The sequence below is a fragment of the Stegastes partitus genome, unplaced genomic scaffold, assembly GCF_000690725.1.
Source record: "Stegastes partitus isolate 25-593 unplaced genomic scaffold, Stegastes_partitus-1.0.2 Scaffold342, whole genome shotgun sequence".
Classification (NCBI taxonomy): Eukaryota; Metazoa; Chordata; class Actinopteri; family Pomacentridae; genus Stegastes; species Stegastes partitus.
In genome coordinates this window covers 321,540-348,245 of record NW_007578073.1, presented here as the reverse complement: position 1 = coordinate 348,245, position 26,706 = coordinate 321,540, and the positions used below count along the sequence as shown (strand labels likewise).

At 40.8% G+C, this 26,706-nt stretch overlaps 3 protein-coding genes across 4 annotated transcripts in view; 2 read left to right on the top strand and 1 right to left on the bottom strand.

Annotated features, from left to right (window-relative positions):
* LOC103358917 (PH domain leucine-rich repeat-containing protein phosphatase 1-like) overlaps nt 1-11,943 on the top strand; it is a 28,899-nt gene extending 16,956 nt beyond the window's left edge. For both annotated transcript variants that reach the window (XM_008284069.1, XM_008284068.1), the window contains 12 exons: nt 486-713; nt 1,489-1,691; nt 1,780-1,840; nt 1,934-2,029; nt 4,448-4,603; nt 4,761-4,961; nt 5,352-5,514; nt 7,639-7,769; nt 7,863-7,979; nt 8,335-8,529; nt 9,215-9,452; nt 10,063-11,943. In XM_008284069.1, the coding sequence (XP_008282291.1) occupies nt 486-713; nt 1,489-1,691; nt 1,780-1,840; nt 1,934-2,029; nt 4,448-4,603; nt 4,761-4,961; nt 5,352-5,514; nt 7,639-7,769; nt 7,863-7,979; nt 8,335-8,529; nt 9,215-9,452; nt 10,063-11,196 (2,923 nt within the window). In that variant the 3' untranslated portion in view covers nt 11,197-11,943. The remainder of the gene's footprint in view (nt 1-485; nt 714-1,488; nt 1,692-1,779; nt 1,841-1,933; nt 2,030-4,447; nt 4,604-4,760; nt 4,962-5,351; nt 5,515-7,638; nt 7,770-7,862; nt 7,980-8,334; nt 8,530-9,214; nt 9,453-10,062) is intronic.
* Nucleotides 11,944-12,436: 493 nt separating this feature from the next.
* Nucleotides 12,437-20,023, bottom strand: LOC103358915 (MARVEL domain-containing protein 3). Its single transcript, XM_008284066.1, has 4 exons — nt 19,957-20,023; nt 19,426-19,519; nt 16,494-16,612; nt 12,437-15,284 (listed from the first exon to the last, which is right to left on the bottom strand). The coding sequence occupies exons 2-4, from the start codon at nt 19,515-19,517 to the stop codon at nt 14,626-14,628; spliced, it is 870 nt and encodes a 289-aa protein (XP_008282288.1). The 5' UTR covers nt 19,518-19,519; nt 19,957-20,023; the 3' UTR covers nt 12,437-14,625.
* Nucleotides 20,024-23,012: 2,989 nt separating this feature from the next.
* Nucleotides 23,013-26,096, top strand: cunh8orf82 (chromosome unknown C8orf82 homolog). The gene is made up of 3 exons (XM_008284064.1): nt 23,013-23,323; nt 23,418-23,466; nt 24,557-26,096. The coding sequence occupies exons 1-3, from the start codon at nt 23,159-23,161 to the stop codon at nt 25,051-25,053; spliced, it is 711 nt and encodes a 236-aa protein (XP_008282286.1). The 5' UTR covers nt 23,013-23,158; the 3' UTR covers nt 25,054-26,096.
* The last annotated feature ends 610 nt before the right edge of the window (nt 26,097-26,706 follow it).

Genomic DNA, 26,706 nt, shown 5'->3' with positions numbered 1-26,706 from the left:
ATTTTATCCTCCCTGACCTGTACTTTGCTGACACCAACGTCAGTCTGGAGTCATTGTCACTGCAGTTGCATCAGTGCTGATTAATTCCACTCCGTATGTAATGAACAACTGGCTCTGCACCAGACTTCTGTCCTGACAATGCAGAGTTTTGGTCCAGGTGATCACAGTGCAGAGTCATGCTGATGCTGTCCCTGCGTGATGGGGAAACTTGGGGTCAAATGCTTAGTCACTGTTTCTATCTGTATGCAGGCTTTTCATCCACTTTCACAGATTCAGTCTTGCATTTCAGAAACTCACAAAACACACTTTTGAGTGTCAAGCACTTACTAAACCACAGATTCTGGGCTGCTTTGTCCCAGCAGAAGAGGGACCACAGAATTTGGCTTAAGACCAAGAGTGGTTTTTGCAAACAGTTTGAGTATTGTTGGAAGAACTACCCAAACCCTCATTAAATTCCTCTCCCTATGTTGTATTGTTTTGCACAGCCTGCAGACATTTCTCCTGGATGGTAACTTTCTGAGTTCGCTGCCTGTGGCGCTGGGCTCTCTGGAGGGCCTGACCTACCTCGGCTTATCCTTCAACTGTTTTAGCTGCGTCCCCCCCGTCCTGGAGAAACTCAGAGGCATGGAGAGACTCTGTCTGGCAGGGAACCAGCTCTCTGTCCTGGATATGGCCGGACTGCAGTGGCTGCCTGCTCGCTACATAGATTTCCGGTAACAATATCCATGCAGTCGCTGACATTTTCATGAGTAATACTAGAACAAAGCTCAACTGAAATCTTCTTGGCTCTCTGTATGTCTTCCCCACTCCCGTTTTTGTTTCTGGTGGATTTGGGAATTTTAACAGCAGATGTTTGATTTAACCATTTTAACAACAGAGTAAAAACATGCACTCGCCTCAGAAAATGCATTTATTCAACTGTTGGTGCATGAAGTCAAATTAGAGGTCAAAGTATGTTGAATAATCATTAAAGTCGTGTATTAGGCTTTTAATAAAGTTTTCAGTTATTTTATTGCCTGTGTGCAGACTTTTAAATCTGTCAGCTGCACTGAGTTAGCTTGGGAGGACTTACGATTAGCCAATCAAAGCCATGGGCAGGACTAATGCTGTTTTCCCAAGCTGTGTGCCAGAACCAAGGAGGTGTAATAACTGCAGGAGAAGAATTTCATATGACCCCTTGATTATATTTATTTTATATAGATGACATGTACTTTACTTTGCACTGCTCTAAAATCCCCAGCAAAACAGTAAGTGTTGACATAGCTATACATCAACGTTGATGTGGAATGGTGTTACATTCAGGAAGACACGACCTCTGGTGATTAGTTAAGGTAAATTTAATCGGGAGGGGATCGTCACCTCTTAACTCTCTCTATCTAAGTATAGGCTAAAAAAGGAGAAAAAAAATCCTGTTTTTTTTTGTGTCTTGACAGCTGCTCTTGTTTTTCCTTGTTCTCCTTTCCTCTCTGTATTGTCCAACTGGTACAGACTGAACCGACTTCAAAAGGTGACAGTGGCAGATGCAGAACAGCTGGCCCACATCATTCAGCTGGACCTGAGGGATACAGGTCTACAGGAGCTGGACGTCAGGGCTCTGTGTAAACTGGAGCTCCTCCGCTGTGACAGAAACGCACTGTCTCTCCTCAGGCTCAGTGGCCACTCCCTCAAGAGTCTGCATGCAGCACACAATGGTACAACTTATTATGTGATGTAGAGATGTTAAACAGATAACGCTTGACACTGCATATACATTTCCACATATTGTGTTTGTGTTTGTAGAGCTGAAGCAGCTGGAAGTACAGCCTGTGCCGGAAAATCTGACTGTTGTGGATTTGTCCTGGTATGAAGACTATTAACACTTCACTGTCCTATTTACTGTACAGACTGTGTGCTTGTTCTAAGTTATGTGCTGACTATATTTGTTTTCTTAAAGGAACAAGTTGGGATGTGTCCCTGACTGGGTGTGTGAGAGCAGCAGACTGGAGGTGTTGGACATCAACCATAACTGTGTCACTGAGCTGCCTGTACGGTGAGCATCACACAAACGCATGACCCAAGGTTTTTCACCAGCCGAGTACAGATTTTCTAAAATGCCAAAAAATATAGATGGCGCAAACCTGCCTAAATGTAAATGTTAACAGTTAAACTAGTCATATAACATGTTAAAATTTCTTATTGGCATCAAAGACAAAGCAAAAGTTGTTCCATGGCTTGTACTCAAACCAACATTAGGTCTGTGTCAAAAATTGCCGCCTCCTCAGTCCTTTCAAAAAGACCATTGTACTGATACAATAGATGTACTGATGCAAAATATTGAGCCAAAAAAACTGTCTGGAAGATGTTGTTTTACAGCATCGCAGTGCTGCATTTACTGTAAAGTTCAGGTAAATTTGAATTTTAGTGCAAAATTCTGAAGGAAAGATCCTCAGCCTCGTGTGAATAAGCACCATCGTCTTTTTTCTGTAAAACTGTGACGCTAGTCTTACTATGTTGGACTTTTCACTTTCAATACAGAAGAAGTCTGAATTGAAAGCCATTGGATAAACACAAAGACTGCAGCCAAGCAAGATGAACCATCCAGAGAGAGATTAAATGCACATCTTAAACCACCTTCTACTAAATGTATTATCTTAATGTTCCACTCTAATACTCATAAACTATGAAGCACTGCGAAAGAGCCAATTTTAAGACTTTAAAGAGATTCTTTTTAGATTAGATCAGATTGAAAACCTCTTAGTATCACTTGCTAAAAATAGAGGAAAACTGGGAAAAAAGGACATTTGAAACAAAACCCTCCTCTGTAAGTCTGATAAAAGAGGCTTACAATCTTTATACAATAATAATCTGAACAACAGCCTTTCCATGTATTTTCAGTGCTTGTTGATGCCAACTGTGTGGATGATTAAAATAGCATCCAAGAAAACACTTAGAAAAGCCGAAAATGCAGGGCAGGACATTTTGCTATAAAATAGCATTAAATTATTAAGTGTGAGAGATTTGGAAAAAAAAAAAAAAAAAACTTTTCAACTCAGTTTTAAAATATTTTCTAAATGCCTTTTTCACAACAGTAGTTTGTGAGTACTGCTTCCGCAGTTTCTCCATTTTGTGGTTTGCAAATGGGTGGTGTTTGAACCGATGATTTAAAAGTGTCTAAATCAACACAAGAGATGATGTCATGTTGCACATTTATTGAAACTAGGAGATGGTACCAAATATGACACCAGCATGCAGCTCTTAGTATATGTGCAGCTGTGCCTCATTAGCTGTGACTAATTAGCATTACTTACAATTAACATATTGTATGTCTGAATGACACAGCCTTTACTTTAATGACTTAGTGAAGCTGTCAGTGTTACATATTCCATGTTTAAGAAGGCCTAAAAGATATAGAAAAAAAGTGAAGCAATTTTGTAAACATACTGGAAACGTTGAAACACTGTATGATACAGAATGCACTGTAACACTGCACAGACCATACACAGGGAGCAGTTGGTGGCCTGTTGACAACCGTTTTCTGAAAACAGCCTGAATGTTCAGCCCCTTTCCAGAGGGCAGAGTGGTAAACACTGTGTGGGGGTAAAGTCTCTGCTGATGTTACACTCTCTTCTTAGTAAGGCTAAATAATTCATCAAACTCACAATATCCAAATGGCAAAAGCTGCAATTATTTTGTAAAAGGTATAAAGCGTCACAAAATATCAAGAAAAAGAAATGCGTAACTCACCATTTCCACTGAAATTCTGTCTTGTATTACAATATCTGTCAAAATATTCACACTATGGTTATTTTATCTTGTGTTCAACATCGATGAGTTGGTGGTTCTGATGATGCATTGCACAGTTTTTAAAAACCCACTGAAGAGTTGTCCAGCCTGCAAAATAGTAACCAAACAGTACCATACCATTGTTTGGAGGTCATTCTGCTTTTGCTGCATTTGCCACTTAAATATCTGTAAAGTTCATCTTCTAGACATAATAATTGATAATCTTGTGGTGATTTAGATAGTGGGTGACTTGATAGTTGAGTCAAGACTTAAAAGCTGGATTGTTTTCCGTCTTTCCCTCAATAATGTAGCAACACATTCACAACAATGCAGTACTTTTGTCAGCCGGTGTACCGCTTTAGGAGGTGATGCCATTGAACAACTGAAAACATGTCGTGCTGCCTTCACAGACAGTTTGGTCACAGCTTTATTGGGAAGCATGAAGATAGCTGTCATTGAATCCAGCTTCAGGCTGCATGTAGCACAAATGTAATTCCAACTCAAGGTCAAGCACTTGTTAATTTCTTCGTCCTCTCCCAGCGCACCATGATTTAAGAGTTCAATCAATGTAAGGTGAACTTATTTAGCCTCAGTGGAAAAGCAGAGGGCTTTTCGGGTAAACCTGTGTTCCCACTAACAGATTTACAGCACACAGACTGAGCTGGCTGTGTTGTTTGTGTTGTAGGCTGCTGTCCAGTGGGAGCCTGAGAAAGCTGCTGGCGGGCTGGAACAATGTGTGTCAGCTGGCTGAGAGGCTGGAGAGATCACAGCTAGAAGTCCTGGACCTCCAACACAACCATCTGACTGAGCTCCCACACAACCTGTTCATCAAAGCACAGAGGTGGACATAACATCTTGTTCTTTCCTCATTAGTTTTTTCCATCTGTGTTTTTCCATCTGACATCATCCCACCAATATTTTTCTCTCCCCATCTGTCTGTTTAATTTATTTTTTTGTTAAACACTAACTTTGTATTCTCTGTTGGGATTTTATTCCAGCTTGCGGTATCTAAATGTGTCAGCCAATAAGCTGGAGAATCTCCCTGCAGCCAGCCTGTCTGAAGACGCCTTCAGTAGCCTGCAGGAGCTCTATGTGACCAATAACAGCTTGACAGACAAGTGTGTCCCTCTCCTGACTGGACATGGCCACCTCAGGGTGCTTCACCTCGCCTACAACCAGCTGCAGACCTTCACTGCAAGGTGAAATACTGCACCTGAACTGAGCTGGGAAGTGTGTGACAAGAGGACCAGATAGAGACAGTGTTCTGTTGAAAGTGATACAAAATAATTTGTTCCTCATTTAAATAATGCGTAGAGGGTGCAGTTAGTTTTTAAAATAAGAAACAAAAATCTGGTTCTTGGGGTTTGGGCTTCAAAAACGCTGAGTTAATTGCAGGCTTACTCCATGATTGCAGGCCTCTATCCTCCCTCACTCCACCCCAAACCCCCAAACTCGTACTCCTTTGCTTTTGCTAGAAAATATTACACTTTGTCATCCAGGCTGAAATGTCAGCATTGCTTCAGAAACAAATTTTATTTAAGAGAAATGAGTTTGATGAGTTTATGTTGGTTTATCTTCGTATCTTGCAGTAAACTGGCTCGACTAGAGCAACTGGAGGAGCTGGACCTGAGTGGCAACCGACTGAGAGCTGTGCCCACCACCATCCTCAACTGTCAGCGCTTGCACACGCTTTCTGCCCACTCCAACTGTATCAACACCTTCCCAGAGGTCCTCCAACTACCAGAGATTAAGGTTAGTCAGATAAATGCAGGCATTTGAATCCTTTCATTCATAGCATCCAGTACAGTAGACAGTTATTCTCACTTCAATTAAAACCACATCATTTGTACTAATTACTCCAAACCTGCAGTGGATATCTCCTAAGCCTTTTCTGTATTGCTATATGATGTGCCTGTCATCTGTGCAATAGATGTAAAATCCATTTATTCTACAGGCAACATACAAGTAAACAAAAACTGTAGCGAAGGTATTTTGATCAAAGTTTCATGCACATGGCTTTTGTCATTTTTTTCTAGGAATAAAAATGTAACTGTTCACTGTAAGAAAACCTGACTTAACTCAATGTGTATTGTAATCAGATAACATATTTAAAACAAAGCTTTGAATTGTGTTTACGTATGTATGCGTGTGTGTATGTTTAAGTGTGTGTAAGGTCAGTCACTAGAGGCAAAAACATAATTTTTTAGTGTATTGCTCAGTTTTGACATTTTGGGTTATTTTGCCTTATTTTGCCTCCATAATACCAAAAACCTTAAGACAAGTCCATCCATCCATCCATTATCTATACACCGCTTAATCCTCACTAGGGTTGCGGGGGGGCTGGAGCCTATCCCGACTTAGGACGAAGGCAGGGGACCTTAAGACAAGTACAAGTGAAAAATGCCCTTTTTTTCTTTCTTTTTTTTTTAATAATGTAATGACTCAATTGCATACGTACCATGAAATGTCTTTAAAAAAATCCATCCATTATCTATACACCGCTTAATCCTCACTAGGGTCGCGGGGGGCTGGAGTCTATCCCAGCTGACTTAGGGCAAAGGCAGGGGACACCCTGGACAGGTCACCAGTCTATTGCAGGGCTACGCTTAGAGACAGACAACCAAGCACACTCACATTCACACCTACGGACAATTTAGAATCACCAATTAAACCTCAACATGTTTTTGGATTGTGTGGGAGGAAGCCGGAGAACCCGGAGAGAACCCATGCTGCACGGGGAGAACATGCAAACTCTATCTTAAAAAATAATAAACAAAAAGTAATTGTCTTCATGTAAGTAAACTGCGAGGGAATTTTTATTGTGATGTCTATTAGTTAACTAGTTCATCCTGTTCACCTGTAGTTTTTTGCCCTTCAACTATTAATGTGTGTATCATGTGTGCTGTGCACTACAGTGGACAGATGTGTATTTCACTCATAATAATAGATATTGAAAGACATCCAAGAGGACATTTGTATCTTGTTTGGGAGTACTAAGAAACTGACTAAATCTCACTCACTTTTTTTGATTAATTGAAACCTTAGACAACATTTATTTAAATCTATGACAATACTGCAGACATTGAAACTATGAAAAAACATAGATTTATGTAGTGAACAAAAGTTGCTTCGAGGGATCTATGCTGCAATGTTAAAAAAATAAATAAATAAATAGCTTGAATAAGTAGATGTTTCCAAACTTTTGACTGATGAGCATGTGTTTTTGTTCAGCTGCTGTCAGAGTGCGCTGTGCAATTAGTAGAGGAAATCAGCATCATTGTAGTCCGTTCCCTCTGTCTCTTTCTCATCTCTGCCCCTGCCTCTGCCTATGTGTTCTTTATGACGCCAAATCAGAAAATCCTTTGTAATCTCTTAGTAACTCTCTAAACTCTGGCTTTCTCTAAGCCCAATATGTATGAGTGCATGTGAGAGCTGTGGGTGGGAAATGTACTTGATTCGTAGATTGATTGTGATTCTCTCTTGAATGATTCAGCAACTCCTTAGAGATCTCCTTTTTTGGAGGAGGAACAATGACTGCAATGTTAGAGAGAAGAAATAGAAGGATATCCAGATACAAGATATGGATGCATTTTGGAGAAATAGAGAAGGAAAGGGGAAGCAGTTGCGGAAAAATCATGAAAAGATTATTTAACATACAGATTTGCAGAAAAAAAAGAATGCAGTTGTTGCTACTTTAGTATGTCAGATGGATGGAAATATATCAGTATTATTATATCCTTGATTGTGCTATTGTGAATGTGGTCAAACAGTAAGAAAGGGAGTCAAATCAAAAACTGAAGCTGTTCCAAACACAGCATTTGAATAGAATTGTGAGGCACACAGAGATTCTCAACTCTTGCTCTGTATCTTCCTCAGTGTGTTGATCTGAGCTGCAATGAGCTGACTGAGGTGACTCTGCCAGAGGTGCTTCCTCCGAAACTTCAGGAGCTCGACCTCACAGGAAACCCTCGACTCAACCTCGACCACAAGAGCTTGGAACTCCTCAAGTATGGCCCTCAAGCATAAACACAGCGGAAACTTTCAAATGCAAAACTGACTGTCTGACCTTCTTGCCTCTTTTTTCCTGCATTTTTTTGCAGTAATATCCGATGTTTCAGGGTGGATCCTTCTCCCTCAGCTCCATGTGTGAATGAGAGTCATGGGGCCCCTGCAGTCTGGAGTCACGGCTACACAGAGGCCTCTGGAGTCAAAAACAAGTCAGTCTTTTCCTCTTGCTTTCATTTTCTATCTATGTGGTCACTGGCATTTTTTACTTAGTATAGTAAAAAATATGTATTTTTAAATATGTAAAAAAGAAACACATTTATTGTATTTAAGTAAAAATGTAAAGGCATGATAATTGCTGTTTTTTAGCCTCGACAGCAGAATTCTGATCAGAGGCTGACCTATAACAATAAAGTGTTAGCTGTTTTTTTTTGTGTTTTTTTGTTTTGCTGTTTTCTGGGTCAACTGCAGAAGCATTAAGATGTGTTATTGCCAATGTAGGCAGTCTAATTTGTGTTGCTGCACTGTTTTTATTCTAAGTTGCTAACTTGTGGATCTCATTTTTAGGCTGTGTGTGGCTGCGCTGGCCCTCGACAGCTTCTGCGGGATTCGTGAAGCTCTGTACGGAGTTTTTGACGGAGACAGGAACGTTGAAGTACCTTACCTGCTGCAGTGCACAATGGGAGACGTGCTAGCAGAGGAGCTTCACAGGGGTCAGAGGCAGGAAGACTACATGACCAACACTTTCCTCACCATGCAAAGGTAAACACACACCATAACTCTCTAAAACCCTCCCAGTGGTTTTAAAAGCCATGTTAACTTTTTAAAAATTGCCAAAATTGCCAAAATGGCACCATTTATTATATACACTGTTAAAACAGAAAGAAGCCACAAATAGTTGCACTTAGGTGTAACATGCCATTCTGTCAGAGAGCCAAACAAATATAAGCTTGAGATTGTGATATTGCATATTTCAATATTTTATATTCTACATGTCTCATTTAACAGTTGGCAAAAATAAACAGTTTGCAACATATTCTGTAATAGTTCTGGGGTTCTTGGTGCAACCATGACTCCAAGTTACTCAGTGGTGACAGTCACGTCAAAATATTGTTCTTGTTCATTCCAGGTTTTTTCACTTTTTGTAAAGTAAATATTCAGATATAATCATTTTTCATTGTTTATTTTTTGTGTGATTTATAGCCTTATTATTTTGTTATGCTGCACAAAGGACATTTTTAAGAGTTCTATACTTCTATCCATGGTTGTGCTGTTTCCCAAGAAGTGCTGGACTTTATATCACAGTGACAAGTACCCAGAAACGATTGGGGGTTCAAAGGGTTAAAAAATATGCCTGATTCAGAAGGAAACAGCCTCAGATCACTGAAGGGTCTGTGATCATAAACACTTTTGTGAATGCACAATTTCTGTGTTTCGCTTCCTGCAGGAAACTGGGCACAGCCGGTCAGAGGATGGGCGGTTCAGCAGCGTTATGTCACATCAGACACGACCCAGTGGCTCCCGGTGAACACGGCAGCTGCTTCACTCTGAAGGCAGCCAATGTTGGAAGGTGTCAGGCCGTTCTGTGTCGAGACGGCAAAGCTATGCAACTCTCCACCATCCACACTGTCAAAGAGGAGCCAGAGTACCAGAGGGTTCGACAGCATAACGCTATCATTACTGAGGTAACAACAGACTGCTAAGTCATGTTACTTGTGCGACATGAAACTATGACTCGATTAATAGATTTGCTGAAGTAAATTAATATTTTGAATAAAGGTGAATTCTAATTTAGCAAAAATGCTTTGTAAACTCAATATCTTTGGATTTTGGACTGTTGGTCAGACAAAGTAATCAATTTGAAGACACGGTACACTGATTTTTAGAATTTCTGAACTAGAATTGAAAAAGCAATTTAAAATAAACTGATATTGTCAGTGATTGTTAAATAGACTAGGGCTGCAAGTGGCATCAATCATTTTTATATACAAGTGCAAAGTTAAACTCAAATATCCCAGTCTCACATTGATATCTTCAGTATTTTCATTTTGTAAGACCAACAATATGAAGCCTAAAATAGCTAAAATGAAATTCTATAAAACAGCAAAAAATTAGGAATCTTAACTATTTAGAATGTGAAACCAGTCAATTATAATCTGTTTAATAGTTTGATGCTAACATAGTTGCTGGATTCTGTTTCCGCTGTCCTAACTGATAACAAACTTCAACATTAACATCAAGTTTTGTCAAAAAAAAAAAAAGCATAACTGAGCTTTTTTTTCTCCTCCACTATAGGATAATAAAGTCAGTGGTGTAACCGACTCCACCAGAATTATGGGTTACTCCTTCCTCTGCCCATCTGTGACTCCCTGCCCCCACATCTCTACAGTGGCGCTCACCCCGCAGGACGAGTTTTTTGTCCTGGGCAGCCGGGGATTGTGGGACATGTTGTCTCCCAGCGAGGCAGTCGAAGCAGTCAGGAACTTACCAGATGCTCTGGCTGCTGCTAAGAAGCTGGTGACTCTGGCTCAGAGCTACGGCTGCTCCGACAGCCTCAGCGCTGTCGTCGTGCAGCTGAGTATCACCGAAGACTGCTGCTGTTTCTGCGAACCGCCGCCTCCCCCACCCAGCCCCGGCCCCGGCGCTCACCCTAGCACACATCCTTACTCAGCGAGTGGTGATGGTGGTATACCACTGCCGCCTGCGTCCTCAGGAACTGTAAGCGAGCTGAGCAGCGAGTTCAGCACTTCTGAAATGAGCAGCGAGGTGGGATCCACAGCGTCCTCAGAGGAGCCACCTCCTCAGACCGAGCCCCTCGCCTCCCACCTGAACCCCCCGGGTAGAGCTGGTGTGCGGAGACCCACCTGTGGGGGTGGAGGCTTCCAAAGACAGTTTTCTGGAGCTCTGTCTGACAACGGGCTTGACAGCGAAGATGAGGAGCCCATCGCTGGTGTCTTTTCCAATGGCAGCCGTGTGGAAGTGGAGGCTGACGTCCACTGTCTGCACCGCCACGACTGCACTCACACTCATAATATAAGCACAAACAACCCTCTTCCCGCCACGTTGCGTAATGAGCCTTTACCTCCTGCCTTCACCTCCCCTTCCTCTTCCCCCGTCCCTCCTTCCTCCCCTTGCCTCAGTGGAGACGCTCGAATGGGGACTCTGGGTCGTAGAGCCCGAGCTAACGGTTCTGTGGCCTGCCAAGGCAGGAACCAGGACCTCATCGAGGAGGCAGCGGATGCCCCTGTCAGGAAGCAGGGAGGCTACTTCAATGCTCCCGCCCAGCCGGACCCCGACGACCAGCTCATCATCCCGCCAGAGCTGGAGGAGGAAGTCCGGCAGATCATCCAGCAGCAGCAAGAGCAGATGCAGACACACAACCAGCACAGCTACCAGAAACCTGCAGACTATTTTGTCACGCCCCTCTGAATGCTTCCCACCCACCCACCACAACAGCTGGCGTCAGTCTCCTTCATCCGTGATCTCAGATGTAGTGAGTTTCAGGGATGAAGAACTATAGAATCTGCTTGGCATTAAGTTCGCTCCAAAATCTCAGAGTATTCTGAATGTGCTTATGGACCACAGACTGTTTTCTTATATTTTTTTGTTATTTGATTTATTTTCTACTGTTAACCTGACGCCCCTTGAAACGCAATGCAATTTTTATAACAATTTATGTTAATTCTTCACATGTAATTGATTTTACCATATCTTTAATTTGAAGAAGCACTTTGACTGCTTTTTATTAGACTTTTGAGATTAATTCTATGTTCAATGGTACTTAGAGATTCGGACCACTCTGTTTTTGTGTTATAGCAGAAATTTCCCCTGTTGGTCGTGGCTGATGGCCTTACAGTTGTTGGAGTTAGTAAAACTGTTTAACTAACTCCTAGGAGTTTAATACTTTAAAGTGACCTAGTCACTGAAGCGTACTAATGTTCTCTGAGAGAAAAGATGATTATTTCTGAAGGCTGATATTCCAGGTTTGTGTTTTCGGGGTGTGTGGAGTCCAGAGTGGTGCTGCAGTGGTGAGGAAATGCTAATAAGGAGGGATCACAGTTATTACCAGCTCAATGAATGTTCTCAGAACAGTGTTACAGACTTCTTGGCAATGGCAAACCGCACAAGAGAGCTACTTTTGCTATATAATAAATTAAAGTTTTCAGATAACCACAACATGTTGACTTGGACTTATTGAGGAGGGGTGGAGGATCACAATAATTACAAAAATATACAAACCTCGTGATAAGTAGCCAGGGAGACAGTTTTGGTATTAAGCCACAAGAATTTGAGATTTCTGCTTCTGAAATTTCTGCTCTTGCCAAGCATGGTGAAAATGTGCTCAAAGCAATAAAACATTATAGAAAACAACGATACCTATTATAAAAGTATGTAGGATAATACCTTTTTTTTTTTTCCAAATACTTCTAAAACTGAAGTTGTGTATTTCTAGAGATTAAATAATTAGTTGATAGAAGGACAGAAAATTAATTTGTTCAAAATTAGACGTCCTTTTACAAGAAAAGATACCAGCTGTTTCGTGATCTCATCTTCTTTAGTCTTTACTGCTTCGTCAATTTCATATAAACAAACTGAATCTTTCTGGAAATATGGACTGTTGGTCAGATGAAATGAGCAATTTGGAGAGTGGAGAAATCCAGATTTAGGAAAGGTTTCTGTGCATTTTATTTTATTTTGTCACACTTTATGCACCAAATCATTTAATCATCACATTCATCTAGAACTAAAATTAATTATTTTCATGATCTTTTTCTACCAAAGAAAAAGATCTTAGCTTTAAACACTCAAATGTAAAGTTTCCTGTCAAATTTACGAAAGAAAAACCACAACTCATTGCAGTTGACAAACTGGGACAAGAGAATACTGGTTATCCTATTAATTTTCTGTCAATCAGATAACAACTTGAGCTCCAGATTTAGCTGATAATACTGTCATATGAACATATAAAACTGAAATCACTAGTTTCTGCCATTTTCTCTTTTAAACTGCATTAAGTCTACAGCAGAAACCTTAGACATGTCAAACCTCGTAACAAGAAATCAAAAAAGCATCACACAACGTGTTTGTCAATTTCCAGGAAGTGGCCCCTGTACGATCTTAAAAAGCAAAATGTACAAGCTTAACGGTGCAACAACAAGCCACAAACTTGCCCTGTCGCGTTGTTTGTGCTGCTGTGGTACAATCACTGCTTTGTTATCTGAAATGGTAAGTTTAGAAGTCGGGTAATTACATCACTCTGGAGAATTTCTTTTGTTTGTAATTAAGTCTTGACTGAACAGTTACATCACTGCTGTGTCCTTTGTGTATGTGTGGTCCATTGTGTGACAGTGGTGATGTCATGGCTGGCAGGAAGCCACTTCAGAGAAGACAGAGGGCCACCACATCAGCAGGACAGGAGCTGTGTGGTGTCCTGACTCCCCCTGCTGGCTGCAGTTGTAAATAAACAACAGTCTTTAAATTGAATTACATTTAATTTGAGTAGATAAAACTTTGCAATATTAAGTCAAACTTTGATACAAAAACATTCATTAATAACCCATAAAAAACATTTACATAACTCCGTCTCAACCAACAAACATACAGTTCCAGTCCTTCATTAAAGCTAAGACTGAAGATCCTGGATGGCCAGTATCAGAGCTCATGCACTGGTTCAGTTAACTCCACTCATGTTTACTTTGGCATATGTGGGGTTACTGCAGGAACAAAAAGGGACAAACAAGATAACACATGACTGGAATTTATAACACATAAAAACTGTCTTAGTGAGGTCAAAGTATAGACGTTATTGGTATAAAAGATAAAAGGCCAAAACATTACATTGCATTTCTAATTTCATGAGCTGATTAATAGTGTGTGGATTTGTCTTTGTGATAAACAGCAGCTGTGCGTCTGCTTTTTATTTCCACTCTTCATCTCACCGATGAGTGTAAAACATTAATATTCACAGCCACATGAAACCCTGAGTTGCTACAGCGACACTGTCAGGGCTGAATAATAGGCAGCTAAAGTCATCACTAATTATAGTGTTAAACAGTAATAGAGGTCCTGTTTTTATCCCAGTGCAGACAAACACTTGTGCAAAAATGTTTCTGCTATATTTGACATAATAATCTTGGTACTGAACCATAGGAAACTTTTGCATTACCTTGCAATATTTATTGCATTTCCCCAATTATTGGAAAAAGATCCTGCTCTGCCAGTTTGCAGCCACTCTGTCTACAGCTGTACACGGCTGGGACTGAAGCTGTGGGTATCATGTGGGCTACAGATGTCTAATGCAGCTGTGGTTGCTCTTGAGAGGTCCTACTGAGTTAGTATCAGCAGAGACAGCACCACAAAACCAGACTCTCTGCATTAGATCTTCTTTCTTCAGAGGATGAATAGCTTTAAAAATGTGTCACAGCTTTAGTCATGATCACAGCTACAGGGAATTAGGAAACAGTGCAGAGAACTTTGTTAAGAAGCCTCCACAGGTTTTAATCTTTATATTAGCAACCACTCGTGGGAGTCTGAGCTTCCGATTTTGGGACGTAGCACGGACAAAAATATTCATCTGGCCTCTCAGTGGCTATGTAGCACAAAAACACATGTCCCTTAATTGTAAAAACAGTATTGGTGTCCATGTCAAGAGGGCAATGCAGGAATTAAGTTTTCTCATGACTTGTCTGGTCAGTAGTCTGTCACATTTTGACCCGATTCTCTGAACTGAGCCTGCTTCAGAGCAAGTCAGCCTTGCATAGGTAATCTGTAAAAAGTAAACCAGCTTTACATCAGAAAACCAAAGTCTGACACAAACGCAGCGAGCTAAGGCTGCCGATGTCCCTGCCCATGAGTCGCTCACACAGCGGTGGTGTCAGCCCGCAGTGGGGCTCTCTGATTGCGGGGTCGAGCCTGCTGTCTCTCAGCCTCTCTACGTTTCCGCTCCTGCAGATAGTGTTTCACTCGTCGGATGGTCTGGACTGTGAGCACGGTGCCAGCGGTGTACAGGATGGCAGTGATGAGCCCAAACAGAGCCACTGCTGCATCCGCCCCACTCACATCGCAGTTCATCCAGGTGTAGCCGTTACGTGCATAGATCCTCTCCCGCTGCTTACACACATCAGTGGAGTTGACCCTGATCACGAAGTGCAGGTAGAGGCCAACAGCCACCACATAGACCACTGCGCCCACCGCCTGAAACACCAGTGCTCCAAATAGGAGCTTCCGTGACATCAGGTGTGGAGGTTTGGTTCCGGCAACCACAAACAACAGCGACAAGACCCCAAAGGTGAGGCTGAAGGAGACACCGCCGTAGATGCCAGGCGCCCTCATCTGGCTATACTGCATGTCCAGTTCTCGTACCTGCTGCAGCTCAGTGCCCTGAAGGTTGAACTGGGAGTTGATGTTGAAGCCGCCCAGCCCGGCAGCTGAGGACAGGCCTGATGTGACCATCTGAGCTGCGACCACACAGATCAGAACCAGGGCGTTGGTCAGCACAGCGCAGATCAGCACGATGCCTTGTCAGCACATAAAACAGGAAATCAATGATTATTTTCAATCCTGATAAATCTTGTAAATAATCTAAACACAATTACACAAAGTTTTGCTTCATCACTTTTTTTTAACCCGGTGTGAATATTTGCCAGGTGGCAACAATGATTATCTTTCCACTTCAGATTCCAGACTGCAACCAAAATTGTTGCAAATGAGACTATTTCTCGAGTGTGAGTTAAAACATAATGTGTTGCTCCTGGTTTAGCCATAGTGGTTGAAAATTTGACTTGCTTACTCACTCAGTCAGTCTCTCCCTGCCTGACAATGGTCAAAAGATGAACTGTTCTAAAGCTGATTTTTTTTTTTTTCAAAAACTAAATGGGGGGAGAGAGAAGAGGAGGCTGATGGAGAGGGAGAGGTCCTGAAACTGACACACCTGATAATGACATCACAGTCTGCAGGGAGATATTAACTGATCAAGTAAAGAAGAAAAGGTACTACATTTAAACACAATGGCTTGTTGGGCTTGGGCTGACAAACTAATTGATTATTAATCAGTGATTTTGGCTTCCCACAAATGAATATACATAATGGATTACAATACTGACGTTTAGTTGCACTGCACTGCGCTTGTATAAAATAGCCCATGTAGACAAAATAACTTGGTTTCAACTTCAATAAAGCGACATTAGAGCGCTTGATTTGGCTCTTTTTAAACAAAATTGTGGTTGCACACTTGTTTGAGGGCACTGCAGAAACAGAGTGAAACCTAGTGAGAAAGTTGGTAATGGAAAAAAACTGTCTGGAGTCCTGCAATTGTTGAACAGAGTAATTGTTTAATCTATAATATGTGGTTTATTTTCCTTAATAAATGATTCATTGTTTATTAAAGTTATTGTGAAATTCCTCTCCACTGGCTTCCCACTTCAGTGCTACATCAGATGTGGCTTTATTAACACTCTTAGCAGAATCAACTCTTATGACATATCATTAGGCTGATACACTCAGGTATCACGTTTTCGACTCCCTCCCCCTCCAGTGGATGGTGTTACTCTGCCTAAACTTTGAGAACAGAGGCAGTAAACAGCAGAAAACCGGTTGGTCCAGTATTCATACAAGGAGGAAGGAATGAACTACACTGAAACCAAAGTCCGCCCTGTGACACAGCAGCTTCTATTAGAAGAGCTTTCATTTTATTTAACCCAGATACTTCCACTGTGATCCTGACGTACCTCTCCTGGAGCATACATTGGTGCATTTGGATTCATGGTGCTCCACCCGAGGGACCTCCCGCACATGCTTGGGAGGGTAGTCGGCTTCCTCAGGATAGTATGGAGGTCGGGAGGAGGACCTGCAACAGAAAAACATAAGATGATAAAGAAAATTGTCAAGCACATATTCTTTTAGGTTGTGTTCCACAATATTTTAGACATAAATGTGGATACTTGGTACTGCTTGTTTTTATTTTGAGCACAATATGACAGGAATTCCCTAAAATGAAATGGTAAAGCCCATTTGTCATTTCAGTGACTTCAAATGCTATTAAAGTATTGTAAACCCATTCAAATCAAATAAATAGATCTGTGCAGCTTTTCAGTAATTCAGATCATGGTAATCCTAAGTGCTTCAGTAGAAGGCAACTGAACTTCTCCTTTTGGTTGATAAAGGTACAGTTGAAACCAGAAGTTCACATACACTGTATAAAAAGACATATAACCTTTTGTTTTCACTGTCTGACATTAAATCAGACTAAACCTTTCTTGTTATAGATCAGTTAGGATTACCAAAATTATTTATATTTGCTAAACTCCAGAATAATGAGAGAGTCAATATTTTAGAGAATGTTTTGCTACTTTCTTCAAAGTCAGAAGTTTACATACACTAAGATCACTATGCCTTCAGACTATTTGGGGAAAGCCCAGATGATGATGTCACAGCTTTGGAAGCTTCTGATAGGTTAATTGACAACATTTGAGTTAACTGGAGGCACACCTGTGGATGTATTTTAAAGCACATCTCAAACACACTGTTTCCTTTTGTGACAGCATGGAAAATCTAAACAAATCAGCCAAGATATCGGGAAGACAATTGTGGACCTCCACAAGTCTGGTTCATCCTGGGTACAATTTCCAGATGCCTGAAGGTTCCACGTTCATCTGTTCAATTAATTCTATGCAAGTACAAACACCATGGGAATGTCCAGCCATCATACTGCTCAGGAAGGAGACAGGTTCTGTGTCCCAGAGATGAAGTGTTTTGATGCGAAATGTGCGCATCAACCCCAGAACAAAAGCAAAAGACCTTGTGAAGATGCTGCTGAAGCTGGTAAGAGAGTGTCATTATCCACAGTGAAACGAATCCTCTACCGACATGGGCTGAAAGGCTACTCAGAGAGGAGGAAGACATTACTCCAAAAGAAACATAAAGCCAGATTACAGTTTGCCCACAGGGACAATGACCTTAATTTTTGCAGGAGGGACTGGTGTACTTAGATGACATCACGAGGAAAGAAGATTATGTGGAAATATTGATGCAACATCTCAAGACATCAGGCAGGAAGTTAAAACCTGGGCGCAAATGGGTCTTCCAAATGGACAATGACCCTAAGCACACCGCCAGATTAGTTACAAAGAGGCTTCAGGACAACAGAGTCAATGTTGTGGAGTGGCCATCACAAAACCCTGATCTCAATCCTGTAGAAAATTTGTGGGCAGAGCTGAAAAGATGTGTGAAGCAAGGCAGCTTACAAACCTGACTCAGTTCCACCAGTTCTGTCAGGAGAAATGGACCAGAATTCTATCAAACTATTGTGAGAAGCTTGTGGAAGGAAACCCAAAATGTTTGACCCAAGTCATACAGTTTAAAGGCAATGCTAAGGAAATGTATGTAAACTTCTGACTTTAAAGAAAGTAATAAAACATTCTCTCAAAAAATTCTCTCTCTCCCTCTCATTATTCTGACATTTAGCAAATAGAAATAATTTTGGTAATTCTAACTGACCTAAAGCAGGAAAAGTTTAGTCTGATTTATTGTCAAATAGTGAGAAAAAAAAAGGTCGGCTCTCTCAAGCCATCTTCTCTGTCCCCAGTGTAAATGGTAAATGGTCTGGTCATCCATTCCCACATCAAGTATTACAAGGGGTTGCTCTGCCTGGTTTGTAGCCAAGCTTTGGTACAAACACCTTAAAATAATACGGTAGTCTTGGCTGGATTCATCTTGTGAGGGGCACTGTGAAATTTGTTGGTAGGCCCTTACGAGCCCCCGCTCTATGGTAACATGACAGACACCAACAATGTCTTCTAATTAACCTAAATGTTATCTAAAAGCAACCAGCTGAGTCGTTATTCATATATGTGATGTTTCTACAGTGAAATCCTTGGAAACAAAGCAGTTACAGTTGATGGTTAAAAAGTAGAGGTGAAAGGAGTTCAGTTTTTTAGCTTAAGAAATTGCACTTGTAAAATTCGGAAGAACATCTCTTCTAAAAAAAAAACAACTGCTACTCAATTCACTGAACTCAATATGTAGTTTTTACTGCAACTACTTCCTAGAAATAGTTCCTATTTCTACTGTCTTCCATCTGTGACATGACTCGCCTTCACAAATTCTGATTTAAACCCTGCAATCATCCAAACATTCAGTGAGCCCTTATGCCACATGGATGGAGGCTGTCAGTGTCGAAGAGGCCACTACGATAAACATGTTTCCTGATCACATGAAGATGATCACTGGGAACAATTTTGTATTGACTTCCTCTAAGTGGACCTAACAGAACCACCAGATCCTTGCATTGTAAAAACCCACCTCTAGTTAATTAGCTGCTGGACAGTAAATTTTTATTTTAATAACTAATTGTTTCAGGATTTTTATAAAAAGCAAAAAAATCCCAGGAACTGTCTGGTACCAGTTTGTCAAATATAAGCCTCTTCTAGTTTTGAAATATAAATCTCCACATAGTTTTGGGGGTTTCGATGGCTGGTCTGGGAAAACTATGGTAGCTGAATAAAACAAATGAGCGAATAAACATGTTGTGTACATGTGGACCAACATGTACGGAGCTTCTGGGGCACATTGACCCAGTTCGTAATTCATCCTTTGCGCAGGAAAGTCACAGATGTACTTTGAATACGGTTTAGAATAAAGCTACTGCAGAAGACCGAGCACCTGTCAGGAGATGAGCGCCGGTCATCGCGGGGCTGCCGGTGGTCTCCGTTTCTCTCCCGGTGTCCCCGGTTTGAACGGGGCGGATGGCTCATACCTGCTGACACAAGTAACACCTTTTAACACAAAACGACCTTCGACCGTGATTGAAAAAAAACAAAAAACTGTCCGAGACATTATAAGAAGGAATGGCGCTTCTGCTAAACGCATTATAGGTATATTGTCTTAGCATTTAACAGATCCTTGACGTATAAAAACCTGAAGTTGACGGAAGTTACGTCACAATATTTAGTAACGTAAACGTAAAGCATAATCCTCTTCAAATACCGCGTTCTAATGAACAAATAACTATATTAACCAAACACAAACGTATCACAATGAGGAAACTTTCCACACTTGGCGTCAAGTAGCAGAGGAGCAGGTCTGTAGCTTGAAAAGCAGCCAAAACCACAAGAACAGGTGGTTAGCTTAATAGGTACGTTAGCAAATCAGCTAAAACAATTGATTAACCACCGTTATCAAAGTTAAACTTACTGTGAGGTCGATGAAAACGCTGTTTAGTCCGACTACAATGTCATTAGTGAATCAGTAAATCATTCTCTCGTGTGTTGTCAGAGTCCAGGTAGAAAGGACTCCACCCTACCCGGAAAAGGAGGCGGAGGGGAGGAGAGAGCCGCAGGTAGGCAGCCGAGCTGTCCTCTGGCCACAGCTGTAGCCTCTCTGTAGTGTAGGGAGACACTACAGAGAGAAATCTGGAGAGAGTTCAAGTCATTAGCAGCCTGTCTGAATCAGCCGCTTTGTCCATGTCAGTCCCCTCTGTGAAGCCAAAGAAGCCTCTGTTTGCACTCTGTTTTTTAGGGGGTGTTGGCCTTTTAACACGAGCTGCAGTGTCTCTGCAGGCATGTTGTTGATGTGCTTCTTTTATGAGGACAGAGATTTACATGAAGCTCCCTGAAGAGCCTTTTTGTGTTCACTCAACAGTATATCTTTGCTTGGAATGAACTGTCACAGAAGTTGTCGCCTACAATGTGTTGACTGCTCTCACACTGTTTATGTCTCATGAATACATATTTACCATTTTCTTCAGTCTTGCTGAAGAGGCCTGGTACACCACAACTACAAACTAGAGCTGCAACAGCTATTACAGTAATCAGCTATTTGATCAGCAGACTTTTATTTGTTGATTGAACATTTTAGCCATGAGTGATCTGCAGCTTTAACTTCTGCAATGTGAGGATTTCATAGTTTTCTCTGTCATATCTAAATTAACACTGAATATCTGTGGGTTTTGCTCTTTCAGTCAACTCAAACAAGCAATCTTACAAAATTACAGGTATTTCCTCCACTATTCTCAAAATTATATGGACAAAATGATTAAACAATTTATTCAGCAGATATTCAGCAAATTGATTGCTCATTAAAATAATAGGCAGTTGACGTTTGACCTACAACATACAGTATTTTCCAGACAGGCACAGGGACCTTGTTTAAGATGAGAGACTACATCCATCCATCCATTATCTATACACCGCTTAATCCTCACTAGGGTCGTGGGTGGGGGCTGGAACCTATCCCTTAGCGTGAAGGCAAGGGACACTCTGGACAGGTCGCCAGTCTATTCCAGGGCTACACTTACAGACAGACAACCAGATTCACAGGGAGAACGTGCAAATTCCATGCAGAAGGACCATGGTTTCCTCACCAGGACGCAAACCGGTGGCTTTCTTTTAGTGGAAAGGAAACATCCAAAATACTAATTTAGGCATATATTTCACCACATATTGTCTATGTGACATTTATGCAAATTTTTGCATATTTGTAGTGCTAATATCTAATTTCCATATTGCAGCATGACATGTTAGAAAATTTGCAATATAAAAGATAATTGGGCTGCAAGGTGGCACAGTTGGTAGGACTGTTACCTCGCAGCTAGAAGGTTGCTGGTTTGCGTCCCGGTGGGGGCACCGGAGTCTTTCTGCGTGGAGTTTGCATGTTCTCCCCGTGCAGCGTGGGTTCTCTCCGGGTTCTCCGGCTTCCTCCCACACAGTCCAAAAACATGTTGAAGTTTATTGGTGATTCTAAATTGTCCGTAGGTGTGAATGTGAGTGTGCTTGGTTGTCTAAGTGTGGCCCTGTGATAGACTGGCGACCTGTCCAGGGTGTCTCCTGACTTCGCCCTAAGTCGGCTGGGATAGACTCCAGCCCCCTACGACCCTAGTGAGGATTAAGCGGTGTATAGATAATGGATTGAAATGGATAAAAGATAATCACCTTGAAGTAAGTAATCAGCTCGGGAGATTTTATTATTCCTAAAAACAAGACTAAGTGGTTGTTTTTTTTTTTGTTTTTTTTTTTTTAATATTGACAGTATTTTCCCTCCTGTCTGTTGAAACCTTTAACTCTAATATGTCTACAAAATTAAACAAAACATTTTGAAGGTGGTTTATTCAATGTTCAAATTTCTGGTCTAGAAATGTATGCAAATTAAGGCATGTTTAAACATTAAACACTTTGTTTAATGAGTTAGACTGGCAACCAGTCCAGGGTGTCCCCAGCTTGGATAGACTCCAGCCCCACTGCGACCCTACTGAGCATTAAGATAATGGATAATGGATGGATGTCCACTTACTTAACCAAGTCTGAAATGCTTTTGGGGAGTTTCTGAATAGATATAGTGTATTTTTCTTATAATTTCTTAAAGGCTTTAAGCTGGAGGGACAGACAGCATGTACACAACTCATTGTAATCAAGAGTAGACATTCATACATAAAAGGTATTAAAGATCGATTGATTGTTAATAATGACACAAGGCTTGTTAACAACAAAAAGAACAATTACAAAGATGGAAACAAGAACCTAATTCAATTCTATATTTATGTCTGTTTAATTTTATATTTTTCATGCTGTTTTCATGGATTGTAAGCTGTACTAAAGTTAGATTTTTCTCTAGAATTTAAATATGTTTAATATATTATTTAAAAAATAAGGACACCAAACAAAAGTTTATACACACTTGTAAAGACCATGTATATCATGGTAGTATTGACTCTCCAATGACTCCTACAGCTCTTAAATGTCTTTAATGGAATGATTTAAATGTCTTTGTCACAAAAAACAATTGTGCATTTTAGTTCTATAATATTTTTTTTACACATCTCTTGGACATATGACAACTACTGCATGATCAAAAATATACACACAGCAACTTGAATTATCAGTTTTGGTGATGTAGATAGTTGTGTTAATGACATTTTCTAATGGCTTGAACTTTTGAGTGATTACAATCGACTACATCTGCTGCACTTTACAAGTGCATGTACATATTTGTTCATAACCGTAGAGGTACACTATTTATTATTTTTTCAAATGTATTATTGCTTTGATGAATTTTTTATTTCATTTTATTTTTTAATTTTTAATTTTTAAATTTGTTTTTTTTGGGGGGGGGGGGGACTTGCACTGTCTTAAATTCTGACTATCTCAAATTATTGTACATCGAAGTATTACTGTGTGAAACACGTGTATGTTTAAAGTCCAGCAGGGGGCAGCAGGTAACACATGACGATGGTGCACCGGTCAAACTCTTCCGGGTCTCTGCAACAGTAAACAATAACATGAGGACACAGACGGAGTTGTGTAACATCTTCTAACAAACAGAACTCCTGTGGTTGTCATTTGGACACACCGTCCTCTGTGGCTCCTTGTTTAATCTGGAACACATTTTACCCTCCGCGGTCATGTTGTTCCTCCGGACGGCGGCTCTCAGCTGCAGAGCTCTGACCGCTCTGCGCTGCCTGCCTGTCGGCTTCACCGCCTTCAGAAGCACCGCTACATACGTCCAGGGCCAGAGCCCTGAACCACGCATCCGGGAATACTTCTACTATATCGACCATCAGGGACAGGTGAGAATTTAAACTGACACACAACCAACCCTTCAAAATATGACCTAGATCCTTCTGTTGGCCTGACACTATGCTGACTGTGCTCTACTTGCAGCTTTTCCTCGATGACACTAAAGTGAAAAACTTTGTCACCTGCTTTAAAGGTAAACATGAAAACACACAACACAGAAGGTTCTTCATTAATGATGTTTAGTCTACCTGACTACTAGTGATGTGTGTAGAAGTTAGTCATAGGGCTGGCTGGATGGGGCCCTCTGAAAATCTTAGCATGGCACACAAAAACCAGAAGCCTATTTTGACTTTAGCAAGCAGATCAAACTTTCACGGTAAAATGATATTCAGCTGTAATAAGGTTTAGGATTCAGCTATGTGACTAATGATTTATCTGCAGCTGATAAACTCTGACTCTGTGTAAAAGTTCACTAGTCTGAGGTGAACAAATGTACACAGTGTCACATACTGTGTTAGATCTTGATGAATTCTGGCTTCATGTCACATGATTTATTTAGCAAAGTTAGTGCTGTGTTGTGTTGCACAGAAAAACATGCAACTTTCTGCTTTGCAGACGTTCACATGGATCCTGCTGTGGTAAACTCAGAGAAAAAAAAACTCCTTCTAACAGCTGGAAGCAACTAATTGAACCTCAACTTCTGTTAACACTTTGAGGTCTGTTGTGTGCCTTGGTCAGCTAGTGGCATGAAAACTGTCTTTTGAATGAACTTGATTTCTGAGACCTGTGGTGGCCTCCGGGATGACGATGAGATTATGTTGGATGTACTTGTAGTTATTAGTTAATTTCATAATAGAATTCTGTTAGTTTATTGCACTGATATGATCATTTATAGTACAACATTAGATATAATATGACCTTACTAGGTTATGGTTGCAAAAAACTAAATATAGTACCTGTAGAATTGTAATATTTCAATATGTAGAATAGAATAGAACTTTATTGATCCCTTTGGTGGAAACCTCAGGGAAATTGCTGCACCAGCAACAACAACAACACCAACACAACCTCAGCAACAATAGTCACAGCAACATTTTATATTATTATATATTATATAATATTTTAGGTTTTCTTTTAATTACAAAGTATTACTACTACTGAAAACAGGCTTTTATTGTAATGCCACTGCTAAAACTTTCAGTGTTTTGTGCACCTGAACCAAATATTTCATTCTGCTGTTTTATTGCTCAGTGGTTCTGTGTCATCTGTTTCTTTCTCACCAGACAAACAGTTCCTGGTCTTCTTCTTTAATCGGCTGCGTTTCAATCAGAGCGGGCGTTATGAGGAGGACTTCCCCTTCCTATCTCTGTGTGGCAGGGAGAGAAACTTTGTGCGCTGCGATGACCGACCTGTGGTGTTCACCCACCTGCTGCAGAGCCCCACAGGGCCGCAGGGAATCGTGGGAGAGCAAGAACTGCTGTCGTACTGCGGCGGTGCGGAAAAGCTCTCCGACCCGTTCCGCCCGGAAGCGCTGTTCATGCATCCTGTCAGCGGGCGAGTTTATCACCCCTGCTCAGAGGGTTCAGGAGGGGTTGGCCTGGTCCGGTCGGCTCTGGCCATCGAGCTCAGCCCGTTCTTTGTTTATGAGCATGAAGGTGGCCAATCAGGACAGCCTACACACTTTCTCTGGAAAGGACAGAAGCACACACTGACCAATGAGCTCGCAGGATGCTTCCCCACAGCAGAGGAGGGCAGCGGGCAGCACGGAGAACTGGGATAATGTCCACAACAGGTCACTGGTGTATGTTATTCTGTGAAATGCCCACAATACACTATCAGCTGCCAACTGGACTCCACTGTGTTAAGGCCTCACAGCTGTGATCCCAGTCAGATCCGTAGTGATTTAAGCCTGAACAATCATGTCCTCCAGTCTCACGTGAGAAGTGAACCATCAAATTCACTAATGAATTGGGAGCAGTGTCTGCTTTTGTCATCTTGCTTTAGGTGCAGCTCAGACAAAGAGTGATTTTACCCTCAGAGTCAATTTCATTTACATCCCATTCAGGGTCAGGAAGAGGTAAAATTATCCAGAATATCAAAAGATCTCTTCAAGGTGGAGTCTGAAAGATTTACATGTGGGTTAATGTATCAAATGTACTAAAGATGAGCAAGTACTTTTTTGATACATTAGGCACAAATAGATATATCTAAAAAGGTATTGCTATATCTTATATTTATATAAAAAAAATAACTACAGTTTCTTTATTGCTAGGTTACATATCAGTTGCAGCAAATACATTAAATACACAGATTGATATGATTGCATTGATAGAAAATACAAAATCTAACAGTATTTATTGATAAATGGTTCATAACATTACAAGCACTGGCTGCTGAAGTGTGTTTTGGTCACATTTTGGAGTGATATTTGGGCTTGAATAAAAAAAGATTAACTTCAGTATTTGCACTTTGTAAAGGTTTGCTACATTTATTTGATACCTGTTGTATTGAATTAGCAGATGAAGAGGAACACTGTAGTTAAAGTATGATGCTGTTATGATTGATGTAATTTGAACTACATGTTTACAAGTTGTAATTGGCTTTAAACTGCTTCTAACAAACAGTGAGGGGTCTTTAATTCTGAGAACTTCTGCTAATGTACAGCCCTTGCTAGTCTTTACATTGTACACTGAAAGATCTTAATGTGTCATTAACCACTGGCCCTTCATGGATGACTTTCTCTGAAAAATGGAAAGGGTATCATAGAGTTAAAACAATGTATCTTGTTCAAAGATGAGTTAAATTAAAGTGCATGACTCGGAACAGTTTGGAGCTTTTTCTGAAAATATGGTTGTTAGAAAAAGTTTGTCCAACTAGGATAGATTAGATCAGTTGTGTTATGTATGAGCATCCAAGGTTGCACCACCTAATGTTTAATATTCCCAGGTCTCAAAAAATAGCCTGGGATCTATTCATCTGTCATTCAGGCATTAAAGCCCTTGAAAATAATATATCACTGATCAAAATCACAAGTAGCCTGTATTTTAGGTTTACCTTGTTCAGGGCTTGTTGGTATCTGATGGTAGATAGCTAACTAATCCAGTAAGGCAAAACTAGGGCTTTGAATATAAGAAGCTTTCTCAAAAACAAATCCTATGAAAGCGATGAGGAGGTGGTGGAGGAGGAGTTATCACCTGTACCATAAGTTGTCATCATACTAGGCATGGACTAAACTTTCTGTATGTTTTTATCAGCATTACAGACTCAATAGCAGATTTAGTTACATTATGAATATTTATTTAGGGAGCCAAGTCTTATGGGACGTTTTGGGTGAAGTGTTTCTCCTCAGCAGCACCTGCATCTCTTCTGCTGGTCAACTCAAAAGGTTGGTTACCTGAATTATTATTAATGGATTTATTATTAAAAAATAAAG